This window comes from Coregonus clupeaformis, unplaced genomic scaffold (assembly GCF_020615455.1).
Source record: "Coregonus clupeaformis isolate EN_2021a unplaced genomic scaffold, ASM2061545v1 scaf1220, whole genome shotgun sequence".
Classification (NCBI taxonomy): Eukaryota; Metazoa; Chordata; class Actinopteri; order Salmoniformes; family Salmonidae; genus Coregonus; species Coregonus clupeaformis.
Window position 1 is genome coordinate 124,662 of NW_025534674.1, and position 11,653 is coordinate 136,314.

An 11,653-nucleotide genomic window follows, 5' to 3' on the forward strand; every position below is an offset into this window, starting at 1 on the left:
CTTCATTTTCTATGTTTGCCTGAGTGACTCCCAATCAGAGGCAACGAGTTCAGCTGTTGGCTGGTTGTCTCTGATTGGGAGCCATATTTAAACTGTCTGTTTTTCACTTTGTGTTTGTGGGTTTTTGTTCCGTGTTGGTCATTGTTACCAAGGACGTTACGAGTCGTTTGTTGTTTTGTTTCGTGCTTTAATTAAATAAAGTAACATGTTCGTTCATCACGCTGCGCATTGGTCTACTTCTCTCCCTGACGATCGTGACAGAAAAACCCACCAAAACTGGATCAAGCAGCGTGACGAGCAGAGAGGATGGACTTGGGAGGAGATGAGTGCGAGTCTGGCAAGAGGGATGGAGGCCTTGGCCACGGGTAGGAGTGAAGCCCATACATTTTTTAGGGGGGGGCTAACGCCGTGGAAGACGGGGCAGCAGGAGGACGCCAGGTTACGGGAGTCACTGGTCACCAGGGGGAAGGAGGTTGTAGAGGCACGGCGAGAGGTACTGGCGTGTGTTGCCAGTCCGGTCCGGCCTGTTCCTGATCCCCACGTAGGGCCAGTGGTGTGTGTTCCCAGTACGGTCCGGCCTGTTCCTGCCACTCGCACCAAGCCTACGGTGTGCGTCGCCAGCCCAGCCCGGCCTGTCCCTGCTCCACGCACCAAGCCTACGGTGTGCGTCGCCAGCCCAGTCCGGCCTGTCCCTGCTCCACGCACCAAGCCTACGGTGCGAGTCGTCAGCCTGGTCCAGCCCGTTCCTGCCACTCGCACCAAGTCTACGGTGCGCATCGCCAGCCCGGCCCGGCCTGTTCCTGCCACTCGCACCAAGTCTACGGTGCGAGTCGTCAGGCCCGTTCCGGCTCCACGCACCAAGCCAGGGGTGCGCATCGTCAGCCCGGTCCGGCCCGTTGCTGATCCACGCACCAAGCCAGGGGTGCGAGTCGTCAGTCCGGTGAGGCCCGTTCCGGCTCCACGCACCAAGCCAGGGATGCGCATCGTCAGCCCGGTCCGGCCCGTTGCTGATCCACGCACCAAGCCAGGGGTGCGCATCGTCAGCCAGGTCCGGTCCTTTCCTGCCTCACGCACCAAGCCAGTGGTGCGCGTCGTCTGTCCGGCACAACCCGTGCCTGGGTCACCGGTGCCTAACCAGGTACCGGTCAACGGCTCCACTAAGGAGTTGAAGCTAACCGTTCCTGCTACGTCCAGTCCAGCTCCAGTCAGCGGGGCCAGACCAGACCAGGGGCGCTATGGGGGGTTTGTTGGAGGGTGGTGGGCAAGCCCGGAGCCAGAACCGCCGCCGAGGAGGAATGCCCACCCAGCCCTCCCCTGTTTTGCTCGTATTGAGGCGCGGTCGCAGTCCGCGCCTTTAGGGGGGGGTACTGTCACACCCTGGCTCTGGGACTCTATTTGTTGAGCCAGGGTGTGTTCATTCTATGTGTTTATTTTCTATGTTGGGGGTTCTAGTTCTTCATTTTCTATGTTTGCCTGAGTGACTCCCAATCAGAGGCAACGAGTTCAGCTGTTGGCTGGTTGTCTCTGATTGGGAGCCATATTTAAACTGTCTGTTTTTCACTTTGTGTTTGTGGGTTTTTGTTCCGTGTTGGTCATTGTTACCAAGGACGTTACGAGTCGTTTGTTGTTTTGTTTCGTGCTTTAATTAAATAAAGTAACATGTTCGTTCATCACGCTGCGCATTGGTCTACTTCTCTCCCTGACGATCGTGACACTGCCCTAAATACCATAGCCTGCCCTAAATACCATAGCCTGCCCTAAATACCATAGCCTGCCCTACCTTAAGTTATCTGCTAAGACTTATGAAAAACTGCACGCTCAGACATGTCTGAGAGAACATTCAATTAAATCTCTCCTCTCCGACCTGTTGTTGTTGTCTATAACGGTTCTGTACTTTGTCATGTATTTGTACGTTTTATGTGGACCCCAGGAAGAGTAGCTACAGCGTGTGCAGTAGCTAATGGGGTTCCTAATAAATTAAACTGTCTCTTACCCTTCTCCTCTTCTCCCCATAGCCTCCCTGTCTTCTCTCCTCCACTACCTCTCCTCTTTACTCCCTCGGTACACCTCTCCTCCCTCTCTCACCAGGTATTCCTCTGTTCCGTAGAGGGAGACAAACTTCTCATCATCCTCTAGTTCTCTGGCCGCTCCGAAGTCTGTTAGCTTATAGATGGACCTCCCGTCCTCTCCCACCTGACGAATGATGTTCCCAGGCTTAATGTCCCGATGCACCACCCCGTTCTCACGCAGATGGTTCATCCCGTGCACTAGAAGATATAAGATGAATGGTTCATCCAAATGATTGGGGGAGGGGGCACCTTCTCCCCTCATCTCCAGGCCCCTAACCCCTCTACCTCTCTACCCCTCCACCCACACACACTCACCCACACACTGTAGTACTATGAGGAACTCTGGTTCTGGAAGACCGAAGGCGTTCTCTGGCTCCTCCAGCAGACTGAGCAGACAGCCTCCTGAACAATACTCCATCACCAACACCTTCTGTTTACTGCTCAGCTAGAGACAGAGAGAGATGGGGGGTTTACGAAAGTAAAAAAACAGTTTCTTGCTACGCCTCTTCTCCTCTCCTCCCGCCTCCCCCCCCGCCCCCCCCCATCCTTACCTCCTCCACAGAGAAGAGCTTGACGATGTTGTTGTGGTTGAGTCTCCTGTGCATCTCAAATTCTCTTATCTGAACCTTGTACGGACGACTGTAGCTCATCAGGTTAAACACCTTCACCGCAACCTGCTCCCCTGTCTTCTACACACACACACACACACAAAGTTAGTTATCAAAAGTTAGTTAGTTAGTTAGCTATCGCATGACATCTCACTCACTCTTTGATGTGTTTGATCTACACTAAACAAAAATATAAACGCAGCATGTAAAGTGTTGGTCCCATGTTTCATTAGCTGAAATAAAAGATCCCAGAAATGTTCTGCTTATTTCTCTCAAATGTTGTGCACAAATTTGTTTACATCCCTGTTAGTGAGCATTTCTCCTTTTCCAAGATAATCCATCCACCTGTGTCACGACTTCCGCCGAGGCTGCCTCCCCTCCTTGTTCGGGCAGGCTTCGGCGTTCGTCGTCACCGGCTTACTAGCCACTGCCGCTCCATTATTCATCATTCCATTTGTCTTGTCTTGTCAATTACACACACACCTGGTTCTTATCCCCTCATTAGTCTGTGTATAAGTGTTCCCTCTGCCCCCCTTGTCCTTGTGGGTGATTGTTATTTGTGAGAGCAGTGTAGCTCGGTGGAGCTACTCTCCCTTTGTATTGCCGCGGTAGATATTTCCCCTGTGCCTGTATATTGTTGGAGTATCCCGTACTGTGTATTGCCAGGGTAGATAGGTTCCCCTGTGCCTGTTTTCGTGTGTCGCTATCCAGCGCATTTGTCTACGATGGAATAAACTCTGTATTCTGTGATTTACCCTCCTGCGCCTGACTCCTATCACACTCATCACAGAATCACCCACCCGTTATGGAGTCAGCGGGAGAGGAGCGCTTGCCTGGAGTCGTGGCATGGGTCCAGGAGCATTCCACGATGCTGGCCAGTTTGGGGGAAGCAATGGATCGGGTTCTTCAGGTCGTCCAACGCCTAGAGAGGAGAGGACCCGATCTGTTGAGACCAGCTGGCCAACCGGATCCAGCCACCTACACCCCAGCACCCGGAGGGATCGAGATATCCCGACCACGGGCGTTCGACAGGACGGCGGCGCTCTGCCAAGGATTCCTCCTCCAACTGGAGCTCTACTTCTCCAGCATCAGGCCGGCCCCATCGGAGCGGGAGAAGGTGTCCGTCCTCGTTTCCTGCCTCTCGGGGAAAGCCCTGGAGTGGGCCAACGCGGTTTTGAACGGAGGAGGAGCCGCGTTGGAGAACTACGGGAAAGTGATGGAAGTTACTGTACCAGTCACCATGATCACCAAGGAGACTCATTGTGAGCAGGTTAATTTTTCTATTATTGAGTCTCCTGCTTTCCCTGTGGTATTAGGTATCCCTTGGCTAGCACTCCACAACCCCACCTTCTCATGGCCGCAGAGGGTTCTCACAGGGTGGTCGCGAGAGTGTCAGGGTAGGTGTCTAGGTGTTTCCGTTGGTGCAACCACAGTGGAAGGTCCAGACGGTACCTTCACCGTGCGCATTCCCCCCGAATACCTCGATCTGGCGTATGCGTTTCCGAAGACGCAGGTGACAAAATTACCACCTCATCGGGCGGGGGATTGCACGATAAACCTTCGGGTAGACGCTGCACCTCCCAGGAGTCATGTGTACCCCCTGCCGCAGGCTGAAACGGAGGCTATGGAAACATACGTCACCAAGTCCCTGGGCCAGGGGTATATACGTCCCTCCACTTCACCCGCTTCCTCAAGTTTCTTCTTTGTGAAGAAGAAAGACGGTGGTCTGCGCCCGTGCATTGATTATCGATCACTGAACAAGGAGACGATAAGATTTAGTTATCCTCTCCCCCTCATTCCTTCAGTGATTGAGTCAATGCATGGGGCACGCTTCTTCACCAAATTAGATCTCAGGAGTGCATACAAGCTGGTGCGTGTTCGGGAGGGGGATGAGTGGAAGACAGCATTCAGCACAACCACGGGGCATTATGAATACCTGGTGATGCCCTACGGTTTGATGAATGCTCCATCCGTCTTCCAGTCCTTTGTGAACGAGGTGTTTCGGGACATGCTTGGTCGCGGTGTGGTGGTCTACATCGATGACATCCTGGTGTATTCTGCCACGCGCGCCGAGCATGTGTCCCTGGTTCGCAAAGTGCTGGCCCGACTGTTGGAAAATTACCTTTATGCCAAGGCAGAGAAGTGTATGTTTTTCCAGCAGTCCGTCTCCTTCCTCGGATACCGCATTACCACCTCAGGTGTGGAGATGGAGGGAGATCGCATTTCAGCCGTGTGTAATTGGCCGACTCCAACCACGGTTAAGGAGGTGCAGCGCTTCCTTGGCTTCGCCAATTACTATTGAAGGTTTATCCAGGGCTTTGGCAAGGTCGCAGCTCCCATTACATCCCTGTTGAAGGGTGGGCCGTCCCGGCTCAGCTGGTCTGCTGAGGCTGACCTGGCCTTCAGGAGACTGCGGGGTCTGTTCACCTCAGCCCGGTACTGGTCCACCCCGATCCATTACTACCGTTCGTAGTGGAGGTGGATGCGTCCCAGGTAGGGATAGGCGCTGTCCTATCTCAACGCTCGGGCACACCACCCAAGCTCCGCCCCTGTGTCTTCTTCTCTAAGAAGCTCAGCCCGGTGGAGCAGAACTACGACGTTGGTGATTGGGAGCTGTTGGCTGTTGTCCGAGTTTTGACCGTGTGGAGGCAATGGCTCGAAGAAGCGAAACACCCTTTCCTCGTCTGGACGGACCACCGTAACCTGGTGTACATCCGGGCAGCGAGGAGGCTGAATCCTCGCCAGGCCAGGTGGGCTCTATTCTTCACCCGGTTTGATTTTACACTGTTCCGGGTACGAAGAACGTGAAGGCAGATGCACTGTCCCGGCTGTATGACACAGAGGAGAGGCCCAGAGACAACACCCCCATACTCCCGGGCTGCATTGTGGCGCCGGTAGTATGGATTGTGGCGCCGGTAGTATGGGCGATGGACGCGGATATAGAGCAGGCATTACGCACAGATCCATCTCCACCTCAGTGTCCAGCTGGGCTGCGGTACGTGCCTGCTCTTATCCGTGATCGTCTGGTCTACTGGGCACACACATCACCCTCCTCTGGTCACCCAGGTATCGGTCGTACAGTGCGCTGCCTGACCGGAAAGTACTGGTGGCCTACCTTGGCTAAGGACGTAAGGGTGTACGTCTCCTCCTGCTCGGTGTGCGCCCAGAGTAAGGCACCTATTTTTTAACTTATCTTCCCCTCTCCCAAGGTAACACCACCATCCTGGTCGTCGTGGACCGCTTTTCCAAGTCCTGCCGCCTCCCTCCTCTGCCCGGTCTCCCCACGGACCTGCAAACTGCGGAGGCCCTGTTTACTCACGTCTTCCGGCACTACGGAATACCAGAGGATATAGTGTCCGACCGAGGTCGCCAGTTCACATCCAAGGTCTGGAAGGCATTCATGGAACGTTCACGGAACCGCCTTCAGTACCTCGTGGAGTGGGAGGGGTACGGTCCGGAGGAACGGTGCTGGGTCCCGGTGAGGGATATCCTCAATCCCTCCCTGTTGCGGGATTTCCACCGTCACCATCCGGCTCGCCCTGCTCCGCGTCCTCCTGGCCGTCCCCGAGGCCGGGGTCGGCACGCTGCTGGAGCTGCGCGTCAAGGGGGGGGTACTGTCACGACTTCCGCCGAGGCTGCCTCCCCTCCTTGTTCGGGCAGGCTTCCGCGTTCGTCGTCACTGGCTTACTAGCCACTGCCGCTCAATATATCATCATTCCATTTGTCTTGTCTTGTCAATTACACACACCTGGTTCTTATCCCCTCATTAGTCTGTGTCTTTAAGTGTTCCCTCTGCCCCCCTTGTCCTTGTGGGTGATTGTTATTTGTGAGAGTAGTGTAGCTCGGTGGAGCTCTTCTTCTTTGTATTGCCGGGGTAGATATTTCCCCTGTGCCTGTATATTGTTGGAGTATCCCGTACCGTGTATTGACAGGGTAGATAGGTTCCCCTGTGCCTGTTTTCGTGTGTCGCTATCCAGCGCATTTATGTACGACGGAATAAACTCTGTATTCGGTGATTTACCCTCCTGCGCCTGACTCCTATCACACTCATTACAACCTGACAGGTGTGCCATATCAAGTGTATGGCATTGTGTGGGTGAGCGGTTTGCTGATGTCAACGTTGTGAACAGAGTGCCCCATGGTGGCAGAGGGGTTATGGTATGGGCAGGCATAAGCTACGGACAACAAACACAATTGCATTTTATCAATGGCAATTTGAATGCACGGAGATACCGTGACGAGATCCTGAGGCCCATTGTCGTGTCATTCATCTGCCGCCATCACCTCATGTTTCAGCATGATAATAAACAGCCCCATGTTGCAAGGATCTGTACACAATTGTCAGAGATAGTGATGGAGAAGAAAGTGAAGCAAGTATGGAACATAGTGGTACAAATAAAGGGGGGAGTAGGAAAGAGAAAAATAAAGTGGGAGAGAAAGGGAGGAGGGGTACTGCCTCCAGTAGTTGATCTAGAAGTGTTGGCGAGACTACAGAAAGATAGGGAGGGTGTTGATCCATCTGATTTGTTTAAGAGACGTCTGGATACTGTGTATCAGGATTTTGTGGCCATTTACACAGATGGTTCAAAAGATCCAAGGACAGGACCTACTGGGTCAGCATTTGTAGTGCAGGAATGTGGGGTGGTGGTCAGGAAACGTATTACACATAATCTGGCTGTATATACGGCGGAGCTGATGGCCATACTGTTGGCCTTGCAGTGGGTGGAGGAAGTCAAGCCAGACAGAGTAGTTATTTTCTCTGATTCATGTGCAGTGTTGATGAGTCTCCAGTCTTTTAGCTCACGTAGCAAACAAGACCTGCTTTATGAGGTACTACAAACCCATGGTAGGATAAGACAGATGGGTATACAGACAAGCTTTACTTGGGTCCCAGCTCATGTGGGGGTGGAGGGGAACACTTACATTTACATTTTAGTAATTTAGCAGACGCTCTTTTCCAGAGCGACTTACAGTTAGTGAGGCAGTAGATGTACTGTCTTAACAAGCACTTAGTAGTGGGGATGTTGATGTTGAAGTTTCAATGAGCAAGGCAGAGGCAAAAAGCCTGATATGGACAGTGATGGTGCAGAGATGGCAGGAGCAGTGGAATAGAGATAATAAGGGAAGGCATTTATTTCAAGTATAGAGAAAAATCGGGGTGGGAAGGACGGCAGGAAGGGACAGAAGAGAACAGGCTATTTTTTAGATTAAGTGTGGGACACAGCCGGTTGAATAAGACCTTAAATGTGATAGGAAAGCATCCAACAGGAAAGTGTGATTATTGCCAGGAAACAGAGACCGCGGAGCATGTATTGCTACAGTGTGGGCAGTATCAGAGGGAAAGAGAGAGGATGAGATCTAGAATGAGGTAGAAGGGGATACAGAAAATTAGTTTAAATAGTATATTGAGTAGAACTTCATTAGATATAGTCTCAAATATTTTGTTATCTTGTTTAAGAGCAACGGGGCTGGCAGGTAGAATTTTGTTTTTCCCCGTCTCTGGCCCACACTCCAGTACAGTAGGTGGTGGTAATGCACCATAACGTTGAATGCCAAACGCCGATAAACCCCACCGAAGAAGAAGAGGTACTGCAATCTTTTTTTGTAGGGGGGAGTTTGGAGTCCTACCTTGTTGCGGGCCTTATAGACGCTGGCTGTGGCCCCCTGCCCAAGCACATCTCCCAGTGACCACAGGTAGTTGGCTGTGCTCGCCGTCATTTTCTCTGTCATGAACCTGGAGGAGTCTGTTTGGCTGCGGTAGGGAATATAGGCTATGAGTCATTACATTAACATTTTAGTCATTTAGCAGATGCTCTTATCCAGAGCGACTTACAGTTAGTGCATATATTATTTTTTTTCATACCCCCTGTGGGAATCGAACCCACAACCCTGGCGTTGCAAACGCCATGCTCTATCAACTGAGCTACATCCCTGCCAGCCATTCCCTCCCCTACCCTGGATGACGCTGGGCCAATTGCGCGCCGCCCCATGGGTCTCCCAGTCGCGGCCGGCTACGACAGAGCCTGGATTCGAACCAGGATCTCTAGTGGCACAGCTAGCACTAAGATGCAGTGCCTTAGACCACTGCGCCACTCGGGAGAACAGAAACACTTTCTCTTCAGAATGAAACCTATTCACAGGATGTTGGTAGGAAATTAAGAATGAAGGGGTTCATATAAAGTCAGAGGAAATGTGGACTTAGCTCCTGTCAGAAAGGTAAACAATAAGTGAAAGAAGTTAACGTTTTCAAATTGTCAAGTGAATATAGACTACCTGTTACATTATGAGATACATACAACTGCCTCGAATCATACCTCTATGGTACCGTTGATACACATTTCTTTTGCAGCCGAGCATACAATGTAAAACGTTCTCAACAGAGGAGAACCGCCAGGTGTTGTGACGTGCCAACTGTGAAGGGATTTCTGACAGGGCGTTGTCAAACACAGAAAATAGACACATAAAACACATTTCTACACAACACTGCAGACAATAGGCATATATACATGTTTGAGCGGCAGGTAGCTTAGTGGGTAAGAGCGTTGTGCCAGTAACCGAAAGGTCGCTGGTTCTAATCCCCGAGCCAACTAGGTGAAAAATCTGTCGATGTGCCCTTAAGCAAGGCACTTAACCCTAATTGCTCCTGTAAGTCGCTCTGGATAAGAGCGTCTGCCAAATGACTAAAATGTAAATGTTTGAAAACGGATAGGCAAACATTGCAAAAAGGCTCGATTAATTGAATAAAAGTATCCTACCTGCCTCGATTCTCCCCACAGTGGTGAGAAGTGACAGGAACAACTTCGAACTATTCGCTTGCACAATATGCTACATTTCTCTGACGTTTCCCAACAAACCCAATGGCAATTCCTAATGTATTCTCCGTCACTGAATGGGGTTACCTTTGAAGATTTAGGCGGAAATGCAGTCTGCATTCTATCAGAGAGGAAGAGTACGAAGTGAATAATTTTTGTATGGAGGCCAATGAGAGAGTGTCGAACACAAAATGCAATTGCTACTTGAGGCTTATTTGATAGAAGTTTCGTATTTGTTAGGGTGTTACTAGTGCACTGATATAAGTGGACGCACGTGGCATTTCGGGAACTTTGAAAAAAACGACTCAATTGTGCCTGTTGTTCACACGCGTACCTGCCCTTTCATTGGCTTGAATGGTCCCACCTCTTCCCTGCCTTCCACCTTTGAGGACATGTATTTCCATTGTTAGAGCGATCACTCGACTATCTTATCAATATAATAGATCATCTTTGATTCTTTGAGCTTTGATTCTATGCAAGTTTCGGTGCAGTGCTGTAACGTCCGAGTTTTGCACCAGCCGGCTTCAAAGGTAGGCTCTAGTGACATCTAGTGGTCTAGATTGTCTACTACATCACTCTAGACAGCCGGGTTGCCTCCCACAAAGCTCCTAGATCTTGGTTTTCCGAGACTACTACTACATCCATAGTGTTTCAGGTTTCATAGGGCCTACTGTAATTTATTGGAAACTTCCATTTTGAAAAAAAAGATTTGAGAAGGAAAGATACGAATATTCATATTGTTTATGACGTCCAGGCCTGGACTATCAGAGAGAACTGTGAGGGGTGTTCCTCGAGGTTTCCTATTCTAAATGCTCTCCTGAAGAGAAGAGACAGATAACCAGATACATGCAGGGGCGGTGTGTTCAATAGGGCGATATGGGCGACGCACTGCCAAACGGGAAAAGGAAGAGATTTTTTTTCTAATCAATTATATCACGGCAACAGTAGTTATCAGTGTTGTAATCTAGACGTCTGATCTGCCACAGTGCCACACTGCCACTAAATGTCCAATCAGGCTAAAGTCGTGCTTCAAATGCCCCCCTTTTGGGGCGATTTCAGTCAGGTTGAAAATCGCCCAGAAGTCTGTCATAGACTCCCATGTAAAATCTATTTTTTTCAAATTTCAGAGCTTTCAATACAATCTCTATGGGTTTCTGAGGGCTTGCACTTACGCGCTTTCGTCATACGTAACGTAACCATGAACGTAACTAAGAAAAGAGCGGGTAGCAGCATCAATCAATTCACGTACTACTATCAAGATGGCTATAGCGTTCAGTGCAACTCGATTGTCTCTTTGAAAGAAGTTCACATCAAAGAGACAACCACAAAGTGCAGGAGCGCTTTTTGAGTTCCTTCCCATCTCGGAATCAACCTCAGTCTCAATCGCCAGTGTGCTTTTGGAGAGACTGAACGGTCTTTTGCCGACGACGTGAAAGTCAAACTCATTGCGCAAGCTTACGATGGAGCCAGTGTGATGAGGCGAGAGAAGGCAAAAGGTGCGTGAGCATTTCAAGAAAGGCCATTACGTGCATTGCTATGCGCATCAGCTGAATTTGATCATGCAGCAAGCTAAAAAGTAACTAGTAAACTAGTCCTCAGCATGCCTGATTTCAATGAGAAAGTCATTGACCGCTTTGCTGCATTGAAAGAGAGAAGAGAACAGTTTCAGTACAAGTAATGTAGCCTCTCTCTCTCTTTGTCCCTCCCTGTCTGTCTCTTTAACACACACACGCCCAAATCAGTTCACAGTTGATGTTGTTTAAAATAGTTATTTTTCATTTTAAAAAAAGTAAACAATTTTTTTTACAAATCTATACAATTGGCCAGAATATGGTTGTTCATATTTACAAAGCCATACAGATAGCTGTGTTTACCTTTTCTAGAAATTATTTTCAAATTCTGTTTTCAGGCAAAATGTCTATCACTGTTCATTTTCACAAATCTATACAAGAGGGCAGAATATGGAAGTCTATAAAAATTTCTTATTACCAATAACTTGCATCAATGTTTTCAGTAGCCTCTATCAAAAGCTCCTGCTTGCTCAGGTGCACATATTTCCAATTCAACCATGAGGCCTTTTTGAAGCAAGTAATGTGTATATCAGTATTGACTTATATGCTGCCCCTGTCTTCATGTTGTTGCTGGACATATCTTTTTTAAAATG

The 11,653-nt window shown here is 49.8% G+C and overlaps 1 protein-coding gene across 1 annotated transcript in view; it reads right to left on the reverse strand.

Moving 5' to 3' along the window:
- Positions 1-9,515, reverse strand: part of LOC121578296 (inhibitor of nuclear factor kappa-B kinase subunit epsilon-like) — a 34,679-nt gene extending 25,164 nt beyond the window's left edge. Inside the window, exons 1-5 of the mRNA XM_041892579.1 lie at positions 9,433-9,515; positions 8,306-8,429; positions 2,621-2,758; positions 2,385-2,514; positions 2,086-2,267 (exon numbers count right to left, since the gene is read on the reverse strand). Coding sequence (XP_041748513.1) covers positions 2,086-2,267; positions 2,385-2,514; positions 2,621-2,758; positions 8,306-8,407 — 552 coding nt within the window. The 5' untranslated portion in view covers positions 8,408-8,429; positions 9,433-9,515. The remainder of the gene's footprint in view (positions 1-2,085; positions 2,268-2,384; positions 2,515-2,620; positions 2,759-8,305; positions 8,430-9,432) is intronic.
- Positions 9,516-11,653: the final 2,138 nt, after the last annotated feature.